The sequence below is a fragment of the Maylandia zebra genome, linkage group LG15 (assembly GCF_041146795.1).
Source record: "Maylandia zebra isolate NMK-2024a linkage group LG15, Mzebra_GT3a, whole genome shotgun sequence".
In the NCBI taxonomy this organism is placed as follows: domain Eukaryota; kingdom Metazoa; phylum Chordata; class Actinopteri; order Cichliformes; family Cichlidae; genus Maylandia; species Maylandia zebra.
This window is the reverse complement of record NC_135181.1, coordinates 5,448,286-5,473,616: the sequence shown is the minus strand read 5'-3', so window position 1 is coordinate 5,473,616 and position 25,331 is coordinate 5,448,286. Positions and strand designations below refer to the sequence as shown.

The 25,331-nt window shown below is 40.1% G+C and overlaps 1 protein-coding gene across 1 annotated transcript in view; it reads left to right on the top strand.

Annotated features, from left to right (window-relative positions):
* Window positions 1-592: 592 nt before the first annotated feature.
* LOC101476673 (MAM domain-containing glycosylphosphatidylinositol anchor protein 2) overlaps window positions 593-25,331 on the top strand; it is a 243,514-nt gene continuing 218,775 nt past the window's right edge. Inside the window, exons 1-2 of the mRNA XM_004542097.4 lie at window positions 593-769; window positions 13,100-14,260. Coding sequence (XP_004542154.1) covers window positions 14,188-14,260 — 73 coding nt within the window. The 5' untranslated portion in view covers window positions 593-769; window positions 13,100-14,187. The remainder of the gene's footprint in view (window positions 770-13,099; window positions 14,261-25,331) is intronic.

The window sequence follows — 25,331 nt, the reverse complement described above, 5'->3', positions numbered from 1 at the left end:
TAAATTTTTTTTTACTGCTAAACATCAATTTAGAGTAAACTTTTGTTTTAGATAAATAAATGTTGAAATATCTTTTGAATTAGTTGAATGTCAGAATAAAAAGAGGGAGCTGTCTATTTTAATCACTTTCATCAAATTTAGGAGTACATATACACTAAGTTTATTGTTAATTAATAAGAAAACTCCAGACGATTCCATTCTGAGCTGAAGAAGCTTCTGATAGGTTAGTAGAGTCCATGTGAGTAAACTGGTGGCACAGCTGTGGACGCATATAAGGCAAAACACAGAGCCTGTTTCTGTGACATGGGAACATCAAGAGATGTCAACCAAACACCAGGAACAGAACTGTGGAGCTCCATAAGTGTGGCTCAATTTTGAATACAATTTGGTGCCATTTGCAATTAAGAAATACAGATAGTTTCTCTCTTTACTCTCAAAGTTAACAAATATGTTTTTTATATTTATCAATCTAAAAAAATAAACATTTAGTCTGATTTGATGTTACAATTAAAAAGTGTTTGTGTTTTTATCTGAAGAGTGTGTAAATATCTGGTTTCCACTGTATTTGATGATGTTGGTGTTTGGCTTGATTGTCAGCACAAAGAGGGAGAGAGAGGAGCAGAGAGGGAGAGAGAGGAGCAGAGAGGGAGAGAGAGGATCAGAGAGGGAGAGAGAGGAGCAGAGAGGGAGAGAGAGGAACAGAGAGGGAGAGAGAGGAACAGAGAGGGAGAGAGAGAATGAGGACAGAACAGAGATGGAACAAGAGCAGGTGAGACACACATGTTAGTCAAATGGTTGTTTGCCAAAACTCATCAGAACATGTACCTAGTGTTTCTTTTTAGATACCATTTGTTCCTTTTCAAATTCTATATTTATTAAGTTCTGCAGGCTTGTTTGCACAACAAGGCTGAATAATTATATAAACTTTTCTCAATCTAAATATTGTACTTTTGTAGAATTAAAAAATAAGTGTAGTGCAGGTCTATGATAATTTTTTAGTGCTACTATCATCTAGTTCTGATTCTGGTTCTGTCTTGGTTACTGTTGTAGTCCTGTTTTAATTCCGGATCAGTTCTGGGTCTGGTTGAATTGGGGTTTAGTCCCTGTGTCTTGATACAAGCCCGACTTTGTTCTGCCTTGCTGCTTAATTAAAAAACTAGTTTAAGGTGTCCTGCATATGTATATAGAATAGCATCTGGCTGCAGTTTAAAGACTTTTTTTGTCTCGGTCTTGGTCTTGGTCTCGTCTCGACTCGGTCTCGGTCTCGTCTCAACTTGGTCTTGGTCTTGTCTTGGTCTCGATACCCTCTGGTCTTGGTCTTGTCTTGGTCTCGGATTAGGCGGTCTTGACTAAAAGTCTAGCTGTGTCCAGGCGGGAGAAGAAGACCCAAACGCAGGACTCGGAGGCAAAACGTGAACTCAAATCCTCTGCTTTATTGCAGGCAAACAGGTGATACAAACTAAACTGGGAAATGCTAACTGTACTCTCACGGGGAAACACAGGATGGGGACAAACCGACGTTAACGACGCGACAACAAGTACGGACTGACAGGGACTAAAATACACTGACAGGAACTTGAGGAAATGAGGAACAGGTGGACACACAGCTGGAACCTATTAGGCAAGACAAGACAAGGAAGTAAAACAGAACACACTAACATGAGATAAGACCTTCAAAGTAAAACAGGAAACATACACTGACGAACTCAGAGACACAACACCGACAGAGAATGGAGGGAACACAGAGTACAGGGACCAGAGTGACATGAGACATGACTGACGGGGGAAAAGAGAATAAACACCAGGGCAGAACTAAACCTAGCTAGAAGTCACAATAATCAAAAGAGCACAACCAAGGACTCAGAACAAAAACCATAATATAAAATAATACCAAAACACAAGAACTCATAATGCTGGGTCACAAAGACCCAGAACCGTGACAGTTTTTGCGTTATATACTGTATTCCCATGTATCCTTGCATGAATGTTTGGATACTTTAATTTACACTTATTCAAATATGCAGTAACTTTATGTTTAGCTTGGATTTTACTTTTATTGGTTATACTGCAAATGTAAGATGTATCTGAACATATCACTTTAACTGACTATTTGGCATCCACTCTTTTTTTTTCAAATCTCTTTTTTTGGTTTTCCAATTCTTTTCCCATAAAAATGACATAGGTTTGTATTTAACAGATTACATTTATACGGAAAAGTTAAACAGATTAAAATACAAAAAACAACAAAAGAAAGTTAATCAGAGGATATTATCTATCGGACTACACATGGAGCTCAGTGATCGTTTATATCTCTGCTGTATTAAAGAGATCTAGTTTCCCCCTTTTTTCCAGTTGCAAATGTCTGCATCCATTCTTTTTAAGTCTTACCACATGTTTACACTATACAGTCATCATATTGAACTGGTTGGCTATGAAGCCCTAGTGTTGGAGTACACCTATTCTCTAAGTATTTGTGTGTGCAGACTGAGTCGCACAATTTTCCTCCCATAGTCCAGAAATACTGAGGTTAGGTGAAATTGTGAAGAATAAATAGCCTTTTGTTGTAAATATGTTTTATCATCTGCTCAAGGTGGATGCTACATTTTGATAAAAGCACACTAGTCGGCTTGCCTTCCTGACCCTGAATAGGTAGCAACAAAACAACAAAAGGGCAATTTATATGAATTTTGATGCTATATAAAATACTGCAATCTGAATTTTCAAAAAGCCAGATGCTGAACACATCTAACTAATTCTGTGAAAAAAGCTTCTGCGTTCAATATTTTGATGTGATGTTATGAGGTGCGTTCCCTGGAGTCAGAGCAAATTCAGGGCAGGTGGAAACACCAGGTTTAAAACAAAATTCATGATTTCATTGTAAACCAATAGCAAAAGAAGACATTTAAAGGACAACCGAGTGAGCAGATGGCAGAGTTATTATTACCCTACATCTGAACCATACTGCAAAACAGAAAAAGCCAACGGTTACACAGCGGCTGTTTCAAGCTTTGTTTGACCACTCGATTACTTTTTAAAGTAGGCACATCAGAAGGCAATGTTGGGTGAAAATAGGGACACACCATGATGTGACGCAGCCAGAGAAATGCTGTTTATTGTCCACGGATGATAGGAACATAAAAAAAAATGTTATTTGGTGTCCTATGAAGGCTCCATGAGTATGCTACTGGCCAAGAAAAGGAATTGCAAATATTTGACGTAGATATGTTGGGTTTTTTTTGTTGTTTTTTTAAATCAGTTTTACATTATTATCGTGCTGTGAACAAATATCAACTGCGTGCTTGTTGGCTTTTGTGCTCCATGTCTCAATGTAGAAAAGTAATTAGAATTCAGCTTCCATGGAAGTGAAAATCCAGCCGTGTAAATCAAATCTGCTGCCTTATGAAGGAGAGGCAACAACAATTTTGAGAGCAATATGCAATATTCATTGTTCATAAATAATTAATTTGTTTGCTCAAAACTCAGCCTAAAGTGATTGTGGCTCTTTTTCATTTGGGTGTATATCTATGGCAAACTCTGTCCTGCTGAATGGAGGGTCATTTGTATTTCATTCACACACCCTGCTTTACCCATATTTCATTGCTTTCTGCTATCACCTGTGGCTCTACTATGGTTTCAGAAAGAGCTCAGATTCACAATGAGAATCTCTCTCTCACACAGAATCAGGCACAGGATCTGCCGTAGATAAAGAAAATAATTACACTGTAATGGTGTCTTTCTCATGAAACACCCAATTATCTGTGTCTGTTTGTACACTCGCACAGGTACAAACAGTGATTACAAAGGCTCTTTTCGAGTGGTAAGACTCGACTGCTTTGCAATTTAGTGCTGATCTGAGGTCTGCTGAAATTCCAACCAAATGCAGAAGTTTACTTTTGAATGAGTACTTCCTCTCTGTTGCTACCTGTAATTTTAAGTGGAGATAATAATGTAATTTACTGTTGGTCGAGTGTAATGAATGTACCCAGAATGAGATCTGTTCTGAAGATTTATGTTTCTGGCTCAGTGTAGCCAAGGACACCCAGGCTAACATGGGCTTCACTTTACCTTCTTTACAGAGAGATAATTACATTCTCAGACACTGCGACAAGTAGCACTGCATACTAAACTGGGGATCACATTTGCGATGCAGTTGAGGAGGTTTATATTTGTGACTTGGTTGTACTTGCTTAGGTCATGGTATTTGTGATTAGCACAGCCCTGGAAATGAAAGTGGGTTACCACCGCCATGAGAACATCAAAAAAGTTTCTCAGTGTAAAGTGAAAGTTGCTCTCTGTGTCAAGGTCTTCTGCTTATTTCGAATGCATATGGTACATTATTATTAGTAAAGATATTTGGTAATGATGTGTGATCAAAAGGCGTTTAGGACAGATTCATAGAAATCAACCTTACCTGATTACATTTTAACCTGAGGCATCACGTCGGGTGAAAAGCAACACCAGCATACATATCATTTCTTCAACATTCGCCAGGTTGTGGACCAAAATGTGTACTTTCCACACAGAACTCTACTGTAATGCCTAAAGTGTAGGCGCAGGCCTGGATGCCAGGTTGTGTTGCCTCTGTAAATGCAATATGTGTACAGTTAGGTACATAGATTATTGGTCAGAGGCATGAGTTTTAGTAGTGTAACTAAAAATTATGTATGCCAACACAGTACATTTTAAATCAAAAAATGAAGATGCGATTGAAGTTCATGCTTTCAACTTTGTTTCAAAGGATTTTACAATACTCCTGGATATTACCTATTCAGGAATTATAGCCTTTTTTATACATAGCCCCCCTTTTCAGGGGCTCAACAATATTTGAAAAAACTCATGTCATTTCCAATATATAGATTGTTTTTGATTTCCTAAATAAAGGCTACTCTTTTAGTAGAAAATGCAGCGGATAAGCAAATCTTTTTAGATTATCACCATTTATGTGTATAACAATAAAATTATAAATATGTAACCATTATGGCCCGTCTAGGGGTGGCCAGACAACAACATAAGGGTGATCCATCCACGTCAGAACCCAAGCAGCCACATCACTCAACTGGTAAAGTTTGATAATGATTTATTTACAAGGTTATTTGACACAAAACAAGGAGTAGATTATAACTTCGGGGTGGACCTAACGCCAAAACAATAAACAAAAGGAGCCTATCTCAAGGATTTAACAAACTTACCTACTCAAAAGAGTTAAACCAAATGATAGCAACTTCCCTCCTTAACTACAAAAAACAGGAGAAAACTATAATCAAACAAAAGGGCAGCCCACCCCTACATACTCCTGTATAAGCCAGACACATTGGGCATGTTGCTAAAGGTCTGCTCGTTGGGATAAGCTGAGGATGAATGACTGGCTGTCCATGGCGTTGTCATCATATAATAATAATGGATTGGATTTTATATAGCGCTTTTCAAGGCACCCAAAGCGCTTTACAATACCACTATTCATTCACTCTCACATTCATACACTGGTGGAGGCAGCTACAGTTGTAGCCACAGCTGCTCTGGGGCAGACTGACAGAAGCGAGGCTGCCATATCGCGCCATCGGCCCCTCTGGCCAACACCAGTAGGCGGTAGGGTAAAGTGTCTTGCCCAAGGACACAACGACCAGGACAGAGAGCCCAGGGATCGAACCGGCGATCTTCCGGTTACAGATGCGATTCCCAACCCCCTGAGCCACGGTCCCCCCCAGCCAAGTCGTCTCCAGCTGGCTAGCCAGTCCGTATAGTCCGTCCTCTAGATCCACCAATCACCGAGAGGGACCTGCACACTGGGATTTGCATATGAGGCAACATTGCGACAGCAGTCATAACAATAACTATTTAAATCATTTACAAATCATTTTAATTTTAACCCACTTTTCCAATATCTGAAGTCTAGAACCCATATCACCAAATGCTATGTTTCCGCAGATGCACTGTTATGTCTTTACAGCGGCCACCATCATTTGCTGCCTGTTTGTGGGTCCCTCTGCATTAATTTTGTCTTTAGTAACTCAAACACTTGCTCTGTTAGGTTAAAATTGGGTGACTCATTTGGCCATTGAAGAAAATCCCATTTCTTTGCCCTGAGAAATGGGACATCTCTCTTTGCTTTTGCCGGATGCTTTGGGTCATTATCTATTTTCACTGTGAAGTTCTGACTGATCAATTTTGGATCATTATATGCACGAATCTGACCAGAGAGTATAGCATTCACTTCACAGTTCATCCTGGTATTTCTATCAGCAGTCACATGATCAGTAGAGTCTAGTGACAGGTTCTACTGGCAGCTAGACATCCCACTGCCATAACACAGCCTCCAGCATATTTGACAGACAATATTGTGCTTTAGATCTATAAATTGTTTCTCTTCTTTTCCATACTTTTCTTTTCCCATCATTCTTTTAAAAGTTCATTTTGGTTTCAAATGTCCAAAGACATTTTTCTGGTTAAGTCTAACCCAGCCGTCCTGTTCTTTAGTGCAACCAGTGGTTTGCACCTTTTTAAAAAACCCTCTACATTTCCATTCATCAAAAGCCTCTCTTGATCGTGGACTGCATGTTGACAGCAACATACCTACCGCTTCATGACTGTTTTTAACATGGTTGTTTTGCCTAACCACAGAAATAATTCTGTCATCATGCACGTTAGTTATCAGTGATTGGTGTGTCATTTGATGTTGAAGTTGGTGCTACTCCTATAACATCATAATGAATGCTACTCCTGGACAAACATTGCAATTAAGCTGTCCTGTTGGTGTTTCTGTCACAGCCAATAACCTGCATGTCCTCTCTCTCCACATCCACGAACACCTCCATTTCCACATAATTAATTTAGACTTGTTTTCTTTGTCCCCGAACTTTCCAAAGTAAGCTATCTCTCTGACATGCTCAGTTTTAATCCTTTATGTCAATGTTACTCTAAGGTTTTGCTCATCTTTTCCTCTTTAATTCCGGTGCCTCTAACTTTGCCTACTTTATACTTTTTTGTCAGCAACAAATCTTCATCCTGTGGTTACCATTATTTCACAAATTACTTATGGTATTCATCCCTATCTGTCAAATCTGTGGCACAGTCCTCAAACAGAGTTGGCCTCGCTGAACGAATGGGTCAGACACCGGAGATTTACCTAAAAGGGTTCACATCTCACGTGAGACCAAATGTCAGTGGCTTGTTTATTTATTTCTTCCTTACTTAGTGATCGACTATTTTTATTGATTTATTTGTTAGTGTTATTAACAATGTTTTCATGTTTTCAGTCACAGGTCAGTTATGTTCAGACACAAAACAAAACTATGATTAGGTTTAAGAAAGTGGTTCCAACTGACCTTTTCACAGTGTTGCTTAGTTACTGTAGGTTACGGTGTAGATTTCCCACAGAAGCATAAATCAGTTCTACAATGCCCAGTATTTTATTGCTCTGTCTTTTGTATTAATTTCTTTTTCAGTCAAAAAACCTATACCTTCCTCCTTCAACACGATTGGTCAGATGCAGTGACATACCTGAAGCAATACTATTTATGACAACACCAAAATAGTAACATTAGAATGTGCTATAACAGGAGTGGGCAATTAACTTTTCCCAAGGGTCCACATGAGAAACTGGGACTGGGAGAATTAATTGTGCACCCCTGATATAGTGTCACGTTTTATCTTAATGGCAAATATTGCTGGTGTATATAAATGAACAGTAAAAGTCATATACTAAATTAGTCATCTGAAACTCTGTTAGGATGACTGATTATTCAGCAGTTACACAGGCTTCTTGGAGTTATAAATGTTAACAAATACATCATGCTGACGTACAACAACATCATGTTTTAGAAACTATTCAGCATTTATAGTCTCTTCTTATAAATGCTTAACTGTAACAGTGTTTGAGGGGTTAATTACTGTTAAATATTCATAAAACCATCGAAGACTATGTATTTTTCATACTTTATTTACAACATTGTTGACTTTTTTATTGAATATATTCATACACAACCTTTTAAAGTCAACAGACCTCAGTTGTCTTTGTCTGATATCAAGTATCAGCCCATTCGAGTAATAAAGTAGGTTCATACAGCTTAATTAGCACGCCATGTTAACTCTGTGCTGTCTCACCAAAAAAGCCATGACATAATCAATCTGATGAGTTGGAACGAATCCCTTGGAGTGCAGCTGATCAATAGCCCAATAGGAAGTTCTCTGGTGTTAAAATGGATAGCTGCAGTATAGCTGAATTAGAGGCGACATAAAAGCTTTCCTTGATCACAAGACAGACAGATGAATGAATCGATCTGTGGAGATTCTTGTCCTTTTGTAAAATTGAAGGCACTCATTAAACCTCCCACACACACCCCCACCCCTTTTATTAAGAAAAGCAATTGAAAATATTTGTGACATATAAACATGTTTGGGCTACAGCTATGAGCACTACACATTTCATGCAGTGTTGGCAAGTTTCATACGGCTTCAAATATGCAGGTAAATTTGCATCACTTCAATGAATTAACTGATTATTCATCCTCTATTGGGACCTACCTGATATCTCACCAGAGACCATCACAAAGGGCTGCGGTTTCCGGATTCTGATGGCATCTTGATACTAACTGCTATGAACTGCTGCACCTGATTGTGAAATCTATTTCTTTTCACCCCAGTTATGTGTGTAAATACCACCGACAGGCTTCCCGCTGCCGTGAATACCGAGTGCCACTACCCAGGGAAAACGTGGGTGTCTGAGGGAACATTTGTAGAATAGAAACACGCGTTATGCCTGTCAGAACTGCCTTTTATTTTTACAGTCTGCCTCTCAGCACAAGAGCCTATGCTAGCTCATGTTAAAAGACTGCACTCAGAAAGGGAGTTTTCGTTGCAGCGAATATAAATGGGGGCAGCGCCTTTAATTGCAACAGAAATGCACTAAGAACAGACGTGGCACGGATCCCATTAATGTAACAAAACTTCTTTGCTGCATTTCTAGAGCATCAGTTCCCAAACATTTTTAAGAGAGCCCAACACAATGGTAGCCAACAAAACTACAATAGATAACTACAATATATGGCTTATAAAAGCTTATATGCTGAAAGACTTTAACCATTTTGGAATAATCTTATTTTCTTCAGTGCTAGTAGGTTATACTTAGGGTGTACGAGGTGTACACAAATATTATGAATGTTGTGTTTTTTTTCACACTCCATCTCAGTGACAGGTGGTCTCTGTGATTTTTCCTTTTCATGTGCACAATACTCACTTTGGCTCTCTCACCTCTCATCCAATATGTTAAGAATGGACAGTGCCACAGATGATGGCGGATAGCTTTCTTCCACAAGCAGCCAAAATACGTCCATTAAGCTATTAGCCAAGTGCCGTTTAGCCATTTTAGTAATTCAGGCTGTGTCACAGTCACAGGCTGGCTCTGTCTTTGTGCTGTTTTAAATCTTTCCATCACTTGCTCTGACCATCACTATTTTTGCGCCAGCTAAGCTCCTTAAAAACTTCCAAGCCAGAAAGCCTGTTGAGTTTCTATGACAACCGGCAACCATGAGTTGACACTTAATTCGCTGCAGCATGACTGTGTTTTTAATGTGGTCATTTTTTATTTGTTTTATCCCCCCTTTTGTCTTCGTTTGTTTCTTTAACATGGTTAAAGCACAATAGCTAAACAATTAATGATCAGTCTGAGGGGATTTTGCCTGAACCCCAGGGAGTCACTTTGGCAAGAACTGTTTTTTATCAACACAACTCCACATCAACTAACCAAAGACTTTTTTTGATTAATGAAAACTGCACATGGCTTTTTCATACTTTGAAAAATGCAGTGTTGAAGTCAATAGAGTTCATACTGAATGATTTCTATCATTTTTCCCCCTCCAGCTGCATTTGGATAAACCACATGCAGGGCACTGCCATACTGTAAGTGCACGAATGACAGTAAAGCCAAATGATTTGCAGTCATTACAGTTAGAAGAATTTGCTCTGCCAGCTGTGTGGAGACCTATTTTCAAAGTAAAAACTTCATCAGCGGGCACACAGTGAGTTACTATGCATGCAGGCTTGGCCGTGAGTCAGGCATTGGTAATTTCTGACTACCGGCCAAAAATGTAAAGTATATCCCATACTCCCTTGGTGCTTGTGACTTGGATGACTCCTCAGGTAGTTCACGGAAAAAGTAATTACAGCTAATTCAGCCATTAAATCTATTTTGAATCTATATGCTCAGGCCTATTTTATTTCCTGCAGTTTGTGTCAAATGCCATCCTTCTTGCCCACCAGATATAGGCTGACAATGATTCACTTCAGAAGGCGAATTCCAGCAGTAATGTATCAATTTAAATGAAGTAACAGCATCCGGATAGAACCGGATAGAAAAAAAAGGTGAGAACTGACTTACAGTAGTTAGTGAAACTGTTTCCACAAGTAGCTGGCTGATATGACTTTTTAAGGGGCAGCGAGATGGAAAAATACATGTTGTTCCATTTGAGATTTACTCATGTGTGATGCCAACCAGAGCAGAATATTGTTGGAATACCAAAGCCATAACCCTCTCTAGCATTTATTCTCACAGATTCACAGATACGCATGTCTCCCTGGACGACCACGGCCATGCGTTTTGCTGTGACGTCATCTGGACATTTGCTGTGTTTGAAAATGAACGCCAAGCCCAGAGAGACTTTCCCAAAATGTCAGATTGTCTTCTTTCATACCATACCCAACACCTCATGCACTAAAATGACCGACTAAATTTAGTGAAATGCCATACACCCAAAAATACAACAGTAGTGAGTGCATGTTATATTCATGAGCCCCTCTATGATGCTACACATGCAGACGCTCTGCTCACAACGGGCTCCATAATTGCATTCACTCCCATGTCAGGGCACTGTAGTAGCATAAGACATCATGAATATAAAGGTTGCATTATATTCCACAAGGGAAGAAGAAGACAGCGAGGGGGTGGTGGTGGGCATAGAGTGCAGAGTTATCCACAATAGACAGATGGGGAGTTAAAGTCTAAGCTTCCCTAGTGGTTGCCCACTCCCCGTATTGGATGGGTGATGCAAAGGTACAGTAATAAACAGAATGATTAGCAGACAGCAGATGGAGGGTAAGCGAAAAAGCACACACACTACCATATGACAAAATACCTCATTTTTTATACTTGTCAGGACATTCAGCTGACTCATATCCAAGTCCAGACTGCATAACTGTTTCCGAGCAGTCCTGACAACCCTGATATTTTTCCTCTTTAAATCTTTTCAACAGCTCTGTCAGTTACTTGAGTTACTGTAAATCCAATGTCAAATCATTTCCAGAATTCCCTTTTTTCCTTTTTTTTTTTTTTTTACAAAAAGTGACAGCTAAAATAAATCAGACTACTCCACTTGCCTCAAGGTGCTTAAGAAATAGAAAAATTAACTGGACGCTCACTTTTAAATGAGTTGTTGAAATTTAATTTAAGTATCTGAGAATGAAAGGACAACTTTTATTACGCCTTCCAAAATGAGATGTGCACATAATTTTACAAAGACTGAAATATATCAATCAAGAGAGGGTTTGATGTCCTGAAGATATAATAAACCCCCTGATCCCTCAATTTCCCTCAAAATGAAACAAATCGAAATCAGCCACTGGAAGAAAATGAGATCTGAAAGCTTACTTTTGGCATTGCACTAGTGAGTAAAATTGATAGATGAAGTTAGATGAGATTAATCACTTAGATTCCAAAATTTTACATTTCAGAATGGCATGTATCCAGTATTAGCTCCAAAGAGCACATTGTTTATTTTCAGTTCCTTATCTGATAGCAAGATATTGACAGTTCGGCTAAACATCTGTAAAGCAAGGGGAAACCCCTGATATTATTATAAGCATTGATCATGCTCAATCAGAATTTGGGCTTAGTCATTAAGGGAGTATAACTCTTAACGACTTCTTGGGTCTAGATGTCTTAAAAACCTGAAGAGGGCGCCAAACTACCCACTGCTGCTGCTCCAGCTGAGGAGAGACTTGCTGCTTCAAATAGAATTTTTCTGTCTCAACAAGTGGAGCATATTATTTCTTTTTAAATTAGCTATAAACAAAGATTTTACTCTTTTATTCATACGAATCACTTGTCACAACAAACTAGATTCTGACTATTTTAACTTGGGTCACAAAATATCTGAAAACAATCAGCTTAGAAATCAGGTTTACTTTTATATATTTATGTAAAACACAATGAATTAATTAATTATTATTAATTAATTAATATCATAAATTGCGCAGACGCCTCACTGGGTTTTGCTTCATATCCCTATGCCTGTTTGATCAGGGATCATACTGTTGAGCCTCTGTCTTTAACCATTTATCTGAAAAGTATACCATTTACTTCTCCACTGGGGAAAATATTACACTAATTAAAACCATTTAATTGAAATTGTGTTGCTAGGAAACAGCTTTTAGTCTCTGCATGCTCTTGATATTACCACTAACACTTAACAGGAAAAAAAACACAAAACAATAAAGTGGGCTCATTCACAGTATAATATTTCCCGTACTTTGAAATAGTCTGTATGGCCACCTCTGTGTGACAATGGTGAAAGTGAAACACGTGTAAACGTGATATGTCTTTTCTCTCGCTCTCTTTAGAACACTTGTAGTCACTCTAATAGAATATCATCAAACTGAGATTTTCTCAATCCCCACCCCCCCGGAACTGCCTGCAGGACGCCCGAAGGGCCTATACCGGGACCCCATTTGGGAACCACTTAGCCCGACTTCCTTAAAACTTAAAAAGTTGTGCATTGCCAAAAAAAAAAAAAAAAAAAAAAAACAGTTCCCGAAAAAATGTCGGCCTGTGGCAGAAGCATCACCAGCACCAGTAGGAAGAGCTGCATACACCAGACTAACACAGACATCCCACTATTTCGGGCCAAAAGTAGTCTGCTGTAGCAGATGAGTGCTACATGACAGACAGCACCTCATCCACCCTGTCTGATAAAGGAGGAATGGTGAAACATGAGCAGGCGGCGGTGTAGACTGTTTTTGGGTGGTGATTGCAAAGGTCTGTCAAAGCTAGATCTCTTGAATTCCAATGCTTCCATCTCCCTCTCTCTCCCCCTCTCTCTCCTTCTCTCAGCATCCAGCAGCTGCGCCTCTCATGCCTTTCCTGACGCTGAGCGAAGCCTCCCATACAGATGAGCGCCTGGAAGCCACGCACCTCTTGACGTAGCTACAGACCGGTTGCGGTGCCACTCTGTCTCCGTAGCACGTATTGCGCAACGTGACCGCTGCTCAACTGGCACCACGGCGGGCACATCCGGCTCCCACCGTCGCCTGAAATCGCCAAAAAGTGGTGTGGTGACGCCGAGACAACCGAAAGCATCGCCGGGGAGCTGTGGATAAACCATCCGGCTGCTCCTGACCGGTCTGGACCCTCCCCTCCCCTTGCCTTTCTTTCTTTTCTTTTTTTTCTTTTTTTTTTGCCACCGGGAGAGATGAGTCGAGCGCGCGGCATCGGGGTGCAGTCGGGATGTGACTATGTGAGCGCGAGAGCCTCCACTGTATACAGCAGCAGCTGGACTACTTTAAAGCGCAGAAGGTGAAAAGTGACAAATCTGTCAGTGTTTTTATTATTATTATCATTATAATTACTATTATTATTATTATTATTATTATTATTAAGCAGAGGAGGTGCTTTCGTTTGACAGCTCGCAGTCACCGCAGCAGTAAGCAGCAGAAGCAGCAGCCGTGGAGAGAGCTATGTTCGTGGGTACCGAGCCGCAATCCGCTTGTAGTCGAAAGAACCTGCGTGTCCCCGCGGGTCTTTGCTAAAGTCTACGGAATCGGTGGAGCTCACCTACCTGCAGTGGAGGAGAGTTGTTTTTTTTTTTGTTCCAAGGCCAGGCTTTCTGCAGCCCCACTCCCCGCGCCTGCCTGCTTCTCCACGTCCTCCGTGGTGGTTGTGTCTCCGCGAGCGCTCCGCATTTTTTGGGATTGCGTGACACTTCCCATTAAACCGACCGTTACCTGACTCTGTTCTCCTGCTGCGCCCATACATACCTTTACAGCGAACAGTTGGCGGAGGGAGGGGTGGGGGAGTCGGGGTCTAAATCAGTCTTACGTGTGGATCGGAGCGGTGCCCGTGTCTATGCACCTCAGCCACACCGCCCCGGAAAGGACTTCTCGCTTTTGAGAGCTGGATATGCAGAGATTAACGTGAAAAGGATGGATCTAACTATCTGTGTTTTGGGGCTGTTGGCGCTCATCGTGGACGGCATCCGTTGTCAAGGAGTGTATGGTGAGTTTTTGCAATTTACTCCAAATGCGATAATGACCTTGTAAAATGGAAGGGAAAAAGTGGTTTCTCATAAATCGCCTGTTGTAATCCCCTTTAAATTCACAAGGAGAAACGAATGAATGAAAGAAATGCAAAATCAGCTTGCCCCAGGTTGACAAAGCAGGTCTGAATGTCACGTTTGAATAAGGGGGGCTCCGAATGCCCCGAGGTTATACAGCAAATCGCGTGTGTAGCCAATCATACACAGCCCCTTTTCTCATCCAATCCATCACTCACGGTGGTCGGTGAGCAGGCTAAATTTAGGAGGGAGGGGGGCATCCAGTGGATTGTTACAATGAAGCATGCTAGATTTTGTCTCGAATCCTTCCGACTGCAGATGATTTGTTAGTTATAATTCAAATGGTGGACGTGGCAAGCACCTTACATTAGGCCAGATACATTTTTTTGAATGTCATCCATTAAGGCTATAATCTGTTGAGCAGCGACACTTGGCACGCACAGTCATGAATGGTTTTCATGTGTGGTGGATCAGTCTGCCCACCTCTTTCGTATGTCTGTCTGTCTGAATTTGTCTCCCTCTCCCAATAAACACGCTTAGCAAGGAGCACACATTTCCGTCTGTGGTTGTGCAACCAGTGGCACAGATCATATCTCAAGTGAATCGTCATCCACAGAGCACCGGCAGCAGCAGCAACAGCAGCACTCTGAGTGATTCATGTGCCCTAACATGGGACATGGACTTGAGTTGGACAGCCCTGACCTCTCTGTAGTAACAGTGGCTGTTAGGGGACATTGTCAGGTCAAGTTAAGATGTGGGATTGTACGTTTCAGAGGCCGTTGCCAAGCGCTTCAAAAGATCTTTGTTGCCATGGTGTGTGAGTGTGAGCGCAGAGATGATGTAGCAAGAAAAGGTTACTGTGAGCATGACAGGAACAGTCATGGTGTTGCATCTGACCAATGATGCGCCAGGATTTTATCTGTTCTCCTCCTCTGGAGAAAGGAGGTAAATGAGATAATAAATCACAGCATATGCCCCAGCAGCCGTGGCATGACTGTTCATTTGCTTATACAGTTATTCCAATTACCTTATTTCTCCCACACCTGACACCTGTTGGAGCGTTATTTCACATTGAATCACATCTGAAAATGCGAAGGGTGCACACACACACACACACACACACACACACACACACACACACACACACACACACACACACACACATCGATTTTATATCATCTTCAAACCTCAAAGCGGCACTCATTAAGCAGTCTCAGATTTGTACTTTAGGTGTTGTTGTTTGGAGTTAGCGAATTACTCGAGTTACGTATTAAGCCCGAGGGCAGAAGTTCTCATCAAACATTGATGCCTAAAGAAATCATTGCTTTTGCTCGATTCAATAACCACTAAAGCGGCCTTGCGAGATATATTCAGGTCAGGCAGGCATGACACTGACTATCAAAACTGATGTCTGATTAAAGCTGTGGATTCTTGGTGTGAGCAAACAGTCTACGGTGCAGCATGTGCAAGCTCATTAGAAGGAGTCGTAGCCCATAGTGTTTGATATGATGTTGAGAGAGTGGTAGGTGTTGGGCTTGTAGCAGCAGCAGAAGGGACCGGGTGGGTGGGGGGAAGGTTTAGCAGATGGAACTGTTTGGACGTTCTGTGTTTGCATGTATGTTGTGCAGGCTAAAATGTTCCCCTGAGCTCTGTCAGCCCCCCCGACTTTCCAAAATTTGTGTGCCTCAGTAAAGATTTGCATAAGTCTTGCTTTCTAATCCCACTAACACAGTAATGGGAGATGAGCTGCACAGGTAGAGATAGACAGGTATAGGTTCTCAATCTCAAACTGTTATTCTATTCTTTTGAAAAATGACAAGGTATCGGCAAAAACCTCTAAACTATGCTTAAAGCAAGCTGCGTGCATCTCTTGGGAAGCGCTGTCAGTAAAAAAAAAATCTATTGGTGAGGTTCAAAAGTCAACATTTATTATTGATAGTGGCAAAACATTTGCATGTCCCCGTCAATGTATGCACTGAAGGGTCTGACGCATGGAGGGTGTGGGAATTGTGCACCAGGTGAAAGGCAGTGAGTGGGTGACTGGGTAATGCGAGAAGGGTTGACACATGAAAGTAGCAGTTACCAGGATTTCACGAAAGCTTTCAGGCAGAGCAAAGCTTCACTGCGCTGCACTACATTTGTCACATCTTTGAAATTGGAGTAAAAAAAACAAACAAATTAGCAATAGATATTCTTAGTTTCACATGGTGAACTGCATTTCAATATTCACCCCACTAGATTTCATTATCTTCTTTTTGTTACACTCAAACCATCTCCTATCTTTCCTTCCCACAATTTCTAAATTGACCCCAGTGCTTACAAATGGGACAATTTGCAAAAATGAGACTTTCAGCGATTAGTTTTATCCCTGAGCATTGCTGTACGTCATCATCGGCCGAGTAAATGGTGGAATCATGGTGTAGTAATGAAGAAATCACATACTAGTGTGTTAAGTGGTGCTGCCAGAGTCATTAAAGAGGATTGATGAAGGCTAGTCATCCCTCCATGACTTCAGGCCACAGTGGGAAAAGGAGACACCACTAAAGTACAACATCTGCTCCTCTCACTCCACTCCCTCCCTAATTCTTGCCTCTTTTTTCACACTTCTCCAGAAGATTGCTCTATTATGCCCATGTCTAATATTTGTTGCATTCCAGATATTCAGTAGGCCAATAACTGCTCCACCATCATAGCAAAATGGAGCTATCCCAATGCGTACAAACCTGGAAATATTCTCAAATGACATTAATGTGTAATGGCAACCAAGCTGTACTAAATAACAATATCAAAAGACTACAAGGGAACATGGCTCCTGTGATATCTCGGAAGTGTTGTTATGCGTGTTACTTTTCTGGAGATGTTCTTCCTCAGTATGTTCTCTTTGCATCAAAGTCAGTCGGCGACAGCTTCCATGGGATGTGCAGATGTTCCCGATCTCGTTTGTGTTTTGCTACTTAAGAGAAAAAAGTTCCTGCTGCTTCCCCTCCCATTCCACTTCTCCCTCACTCGCTTCGCCTTGCTCTCCCCATTTCTCACTTGCTCTCCCTCTCTCTCGTTTGCATTGAAGTCCAACCAATTGGTGGGGTTTCTTTTCATGAGCCCCGGTTCAGACGCTTTGGCTTCTAAGCTATGCAAATGCATTCTGCCAGTGAAACTAAAGCCGTCTTTGTTGGTTCTCAGAGGCCTCCTCCACAGAGTCCTTCATCATTCCCTTGGATCGGGACCCTCACATTTCCCACCGTAATGAGACCACGGATAACTCTATCGCTTCTCCTCCCTCTCACTTTCTGTCTCTGTTTCCTTGCCTGTCTATCTCTTTCCTGTCTCTCCCCCCACTCTCTGGAGGGAAACTGTACGGATGGACGTCTACAGTATATGTGCTTCAATCAGTGGTAAAATAGGATATGCAGCTCAGTATAGCCCAGAACAAGCAATCTGGTGCAGTGGAACTCTTTGCTGTGCACATTGGGGATTACTATGTACCCCTGGGTGGGGCTTCAGATAGCACCAACTTAATCAAACCGAATGTCAGTTCTCTTTGGACCCAGTCCTCTGAGATTGGCACTGAATATACAGTGCAGAGACAATGTTTGATCTTGAAGTCTGAAGCACTCCTGCCGTACTCAGTTCTCACTGGATAATCCTTGACAGTTTTACTTTAATACCCTAATACAGTGTGATTAAGGTGAAACATGTTTTCCATTGTGGTGAATTTTGGAAACCAGATTTCATAATCTCTCCAAATTCAAGTTAAAGCGGTGCTCCATCAAATACTATTCTTTTTTTCACAGGTATTCTTATTATCAATTAGTATGCCTACTGGAGCAAGAGAGGGTGAGCAGATCTGATTTTTAGTATGGGTAAAAGTCCATCACCAAACCGTACATGGTAACAATGCACTGCCTTTTGTAAATACACCTGAATGCTGATGCCTTTGAAGAAAAAAAATGTAAAAATGCAACACACTGTCCATGGACATTTTTTATGTCCTAGACTTTGGTTGGTCGGGATGTTGCTGGTTCAAGTTTTTGTTACTTAGCTAGCAGAGCATAAGGACTGAGACTCCTAAAGCAATTAATCAGTCCCAGCAAGCATTCATCTTGAGGATGTTTTAAAATGTTGAAAACAGCAGTACTGTTATAGATGTGTGGTGCAAGGAGTATAAGACTCGTAAAAAAGCAATTACTTGGGTGCCTCTGATGTCTGATTTTTTTTAACTTAGGATGACCTGCTCATATTGATTTTTGCCAATTTTGATTTTCTTTTTAAGAACTATAAATGACAGCAAATGCAACAACAATCAACTTTTCTTCACTGCCTAAAGAAATTATTAAACTTTGCAATCTTCCCCAAACTGCTCTAAGATACTTGATCATCTTTCATTTAAACAGCTTAAAATAAAGTGGTGTGTGAAGTGCTCCAAACCCACCTTTACCTTACAAATCTAACCAAAAGCAGGTGCAACAGATTCACACAAAAAACAAATATGAAGTAACTCCATCATTTTCCAGCATGTTTATAAATTCACCAGATAATAGAACATACTCTTTTCTCTTTTTCACTCACCTCCATAATTTTCCTCAAAACTGCTTTGATGCATTGATTGCTCATTCTGAGGCTTCTGGATAACTTTAGCTTTAGCCACTTTGCATTTGTTTGCTTATTTAAAATGGTTAAGTACACCCTGGTAAGGGTGATTTAAGTGATTAGCTGTGTTGTCACCGACAGTTTGCTTTGTCGAACTTTGTATCTTTATTTACAGCAAGGAGCTTCCATTCTAATGACATGTTAGATGCTATGCCCATGTCGCGTATCCATGAAACAACCAGCTTGTAATTGAACATATGGGAGGCTGAGCAGATAGACATCAGGCCTCCCAGGTCACAAATCTGGGAGGAAAAACACAGAAAATCGACCCATGCCGCTTCCTGTTCTATGTGTGGATATGATTAAAGTTTTGGGGGGCTTTTGTGGCTCAGAGCAGTGCTAATGTTTAGCTAGCAACATGTGATTATGACTTCTCAGGCAATTAATGAGTCCCAGCAAGTGTTTATCTTCAGGGTGTTTTAAAATGCTGAAAGCATTAGTACTCCTTTAGCTGTGCAATGCAAGGAGTACAGGAATAGTGACAAACTTATATTCTTTAAATTTATGAAAGATAAGAAATTAAATTCAGGCATTGGCTTTTATAGGGGGTTATTGTAGAAACACTTAATGAACGGTGTAAAAGAAACCGAACAATTAACACTGTAAAACTATACTGTGTTTTAGATTACAATAGGTACACTATAATAGCAGTTTAATGCAGAGTACTTTACTGTAACCAAATTTATTTAGTCCTTGCTGCCTAGTGACCTGTCCTTCAAACTTCCTTCTTCCTTTAACATTGACTTGTTTTGCTTCCAATTCAAAGCTGGAGTAAGTTCTATGACATCAACGTGATGATCAATTTTCTCAGACTTTCTGAGGCTTCAGAGCTGCAGGAGATATTCTTTTGTATTGAACTGTTTTTTGTTGTAGACATACCACTCATGTAAATCTCTGGATAGGCCCTTAAATTGTTTTTCGGTGACATGGCGCTTAGCTGTGAAGCCAAGAGGTCATGTTTGTTGCCTGTGGTTGTGATCCTGTGGGATGTGTGTCTGTGTGCGCTCTCTGTGCCTCTTTTGGAAATTTTGAAAGATACTTTGCGTAGCTTGGCAGAAGGCAGAATTGGACACAGAGTTGTAAGCTTTAGGGTTGTACAGTAGTGGGGATTTTAACAGTATTGTCAACTACAACAATGTCCTCTGCACAGGAAATAAGCAATTGAATACTTCTCCATAGTTGAAAGCCAAGATAGAGTTGTGCACAGCCAGTAGGAACTGAATATGCTTTCAGTATGGATGTTCATGGAGTGTAATATTTTTCTTCAAGATTTGTGATCCAAACTATAAAAAATATATATAATGCAGCTTTGGCTATTTTGCACACATCATGAACAGCTGTAATACTCTCCTCCTCCTGCTTTGAGGATTTGGATAAGTTCAGGAACACAATTTACCTCTGGATCATTCAAGGCCAAATCCCTACCACAGACCAAAAGAAGCTTATTGTAACCTGGCTGGCTGCTTGAACTGTTAAGCCCACATCCCCAAACCCTGAGCTACTTTTCCTCCCCTACACAGTACCGAGGACAGGAACCTGCTGCTAATGATGTTGTCCTCATTCATTCATTAAGATACTTTCTGGTGCATGTCTGGACCAACCTTTACTTTGTAGTTTATTTAATTATTCTGTGCTTTTAATGAAGTCTTGCATGCCCTCTAATCTGCAGAGAAGCCCCCTCCCCTGCACTGAACCAAAACAGATATTTTCCTTTTGTCTCCTGACATTTTCATGAAGTGGTCATTTTTCACCTTGAATCATTAAAAACAAGATTGAAATCTTAAATGTCAAACTTTGGTCCTGCTAATATTAAAGTGTTCAATAGCAAAGCTTTTATCTGTAGTGATTTCATTTCATGTAATAGTGTTAATATCCGCATGTCGACAGGCACATGGTTAAACTCAGATAAATTAAACCTACAATATCTTGGCTTTAGAAGCCAGACTGGTCAATAACTATGGTGCATTTGCAACATGACGTATGACAGATGTTAATTCCAGAACAAGACTCTCTTTGGCAGTGCAGAATGCTCCCTTTTCTTTTCACCCCCAGTCTCTTATGCCGTTTACATGAGATAACTGGAACATCTGTGAAGGGACTGTCATTTAGACAGATGCAGGTAATTAATATTTAAATACTATTAACTACTGCAGTATTGACCAAAAGCAGTAGTGAGCCTAGAAAAGTAATCTGCCAACCCTGACGTGATTGCTTATAGTTAGATAAGGAAGTGCAATATTTATTGTTCTTATGGTTCTCCACATTTCTATGGTCTAAACACATCTAGTGATGCTAGTGGATAATACAGTAGCCTAATATGTTTCCTGACAGTAATAGAATTTTATTTTGTACAATTTTAAGTATCAGGGCATGCTGACCATGTAATGCAATGTGACATCCCATGTTCCAGTCAGACAAGGACTCTTCATGTGATCCATCATCTTTCACGATGTCATTTCCTTTCTGTGCTATACTCAATACCTATAAAGTAAACATTGCCAACAGCTACATATGAATGACACTGATCTGTAAATGTCATTTATGGCTCCAGTTTAAGCATAAAAGATGGAGATTTACATGCACTGCTAGCGTATTCTGACACTGGCCTCATGCAAATCTGCTTTGAAAAATGATTCCTATTTTCTGCTCGCACTCTGGAATTGGATAAAAAAAAAAAGAGGAGTTTTCTTTAGAGAAGGTGAGGGAGTGCTGCTGTTTTGCATTATCTCAAATCCCCTGCATACTGTTAGTCCACCCACGAAGGATGTTCCATAATGTGTTACCTGAGGATAGAAAAACTGCGTCGGACTGACATCTCCATCACCCATTCATTTTGTTTTGTTGCTATTTTTATTATTAGTGCATGGACTTCAATGAACTCCACCCATAAAAAAACAATTCTAGTAAGACAGAGTGAATGAACACGGTTGTCAGTTTATAGAGCATTACATTTCCAGAGTAAGCAGTCATAGTGGTAGGTCTTTACTGGAGTAAAAAATGCAACACTTCACTCGAACATTTACAGTAAGAAGGAATAAACATACAACAGAGTAAATATTACCACTTCCAAATGTGAGAGGTTACAACAACAAATTTACTATGGATGCAATCAGCCAGCTGTTTCCATTTCTATTATGAGAATGATATCTTAACTCTGGATGCTTACTGATACCATGTATTGGTCTGATACCAGTGTTATTGTAACGACTATACTTGTAAAGTAGATCATACTTTGGTGATTTAGGTAACATATGGTTCAACTTAAACATATTTATAGAATATAAATTAACACGAATGAAATAAAAGTATGTAAAAACTATTTATTTATTTGGTTCATAAAGACACTCATTAGGCTGCTGCACACTGCTGTTACTTGGAGTTGGGCTAGTTTTCCCTTTTTCGTGCACAGCTCTAGTTCCAACTAGTGTCCTTATAAGTTCTCTCAGAATGAACGTAAAGAGTAAATTTAATAAATAAATAAATAAAGCCAAAACATGCAAGACAAGTGGTCCCCGTAAAGGTGGGAACAAACTTGTTTCAACACTTGGGGCAAAAACACATAGTTGAGTACAAACAGGCTAAGAAGACTCAGGCAGAGGAGATGCTAGCAGCTTTTGATGCGCAACCCTTGTACAGCTGCTGTTATTGTGTATATATTTATTTATATTTAGATTTCTTCATACATTCTTATATAGTTCTATATTGTGTATTGTGTATTTTGTTGTACAGTTATTTTATTTTCAACTTTAATTTATATATTTTATCTTATTCTTCCCAGTTAAATTTACCCTTCATTCTAATTTGTGTTGTACAGTTATTTCATTTTTAACCTTAATTTATATTTTATTCCTTCCTAGTTAAATTTACCCTTTTTAATTTTTCATATTTATTTCCTATCTTATTCATAGCCTTTTCCTTTTTTGTTTTCTTTAGGTCACGAGCAGTTGTCCAAGCATTTCACTACATATCGTACTGTGTATGACTGTGTACGTGACAAATAAAATTTGAATTTGAATTTGAACCCAAAAGGAAACAAATGACTCAATTGAGCACTGCTGCAGCACTCGCTAGTTTGATTTGAAATTAGTGATGCATGGTGGAAACGAGGGACTTTAAGTAGCTACTTAGGCTACTTTTATTCTTACATTTGACCCATGTTGCATCACTGGACATAAAGCTGTGTTGCTGCTATATCACAGTAACGCTGCTGCTAGCACCTTGTTTCAGTAGGTCCACACTTTGAATTCTGTCTGTTATTAATGACAATATCAGCAAAGAATAGGAAATGCTCCTCATTTACTTAGATATATAAATGCTACTCTCTTTAAGCTGAAAGTGTTGATAAAGCTGTTTAGTATTTTTCCCTACAGTATATTGTTATAGATATCATGGCAGATTTTCTTTAAATATTGTTGAGGATATATCACCCACCCGTACCGAACATACAAATAAAAGCTTTTGGCCTTGCTTCGAATACCTCAGAATTACTGACCTTTTGCTGTTAGCTTTTCCTGTGCTACATTAGCCCCTGCCATTAGCTGCTGCTGTGAGATAGTGAAGTAAACACAGAACATCTCAGAACTAAACTGAATGGATCGGCCCATAGATTGACTCCACGTCACCAATATCACGGTGAGGATTGTTTCGGTTTTCTGCAAAATGGATCAAAAGCTCTGACTCACAGCTAAGTGAATCATTCATTAACATCTCACACTGTATTTGCTTTGTTGTATCTGAAATTAAACTCATTAGCTGAATTTAGTTAATCACATTCCGCACTAAATTTCATTTTTTCTAACATATACTCATGACACAGTTTGTCTGTTATATGCTTTGCAGCTTGTTCAGCTCATGAGTGCTGTATGCTGTATAGGGATAGATAAACAAGACCAGATGCATAGTGAGGAGCTGTAACTGTATATGGTGCATGTTGATAAGAACAGATGAAAATACCCCTTTACCCAGGTTTAGAATTTGTGCATAAATGGAATAAACAGATGTATTTATGCTTCCAGAGAATGAGACAAAGTGACTGTTATTGCAAAAGACTGTGTCAAAATTCATTTTGTACATCGATAATTCATGGGTTTTCAATATCACATGAGCTATAACAACTGCTAACCTTATACTGCTATTATATTTGTTAAGCCTGCAAATACAGTATATACAGTATATTTTTAAGATGTATTCAGCGACTTGGCTTTCAAGCTCTTTTCACTCTGAATGTGTTTTTATATCTTGAGTTATCATTTCCACAATTGGCATCACTTCAAATTACAGAGAATTATACATGTTACCCAGCTTCAAAGTGACGCGAATGATGAAAGCACCTCATTGAATATGAATTACTCCTGTCTCAAGTTATGCATCTTGCTCGATTGAATTGTCTTTGTTAAGACAAACTGGCAGGACCTACATTTACACACATGAAGTACAAATCACTCAGCAATCCCAATAGGTGGCTTACAAGAGCAACAGAGATCCTTTTAGCAGCACTGTGCAGGAAATAAAAAACAAAACAAAAAAAGAAAGCCAGGGAAGGATTGGTACGTTGTGGCACCCACAAGAGGCTAATGCCAACCTTCAACTATGTCACTTCAGCCCACACAGGCATCCTTCCTAAGTGCTGCTCCTGTGAAGTGATGTCTGTTGTCATGGTGACAGTATGTGAGCCTGGCATTGCACGTCCTCTGACTTCACCGCTGCCTTCCTCGCTCGCTTCTTCCTTCCCTCTCTCCCTCGCAGCCTACCCACATTCTCTCCTTCCCCTCACATGCCAGCAAATCAATCGCTGAAACAAATGTGAAGTGATTGCAGAAGCGCAAGCTTCTCGCAGCATCCTTACAATTGCGCAAGAGAGCAGATAAAATTGCTGTGTGGCGTGGAGTGGGTCGGGGGAGTGGGGGTGGTGTTGGGAGGGGATGATGAGGCGAGGGTGGTGGTGGTAGAAGGTTGGGTTGGTGGGGGTGTTGAGACAGAGTCTCTTCAAAATTCAGCACTGTTTCATTGCTGAGGCAACTCTAGGATGGAGCTTAGTTATCTTTTTAGAAAATACTGCTTAAGCTTCTCTGACAAGAAGGAACAGTAGCAAAGTACCTTTGTTGACAATGATGACTTCAGTAGTTTCACTTCAGAATAAATGCCAAACATGCCATGCAACGCAGAATGGGGGACCTTCCTATAGAGACAACTTTGCATAAATCTCCTAACAACTCTTCTCCCCACCTAATAGTGAAAATGCATTTTTCCCCTCTTCTCTTAAATGTAGGCAGTAACCTATTGGCAAAAGGAGACCGAGCCTGTGGAGTTGTACTGTGGCTCTGCACAGGCACTGTGAAATTTTAACACAGATGACCGTGCAGTTTG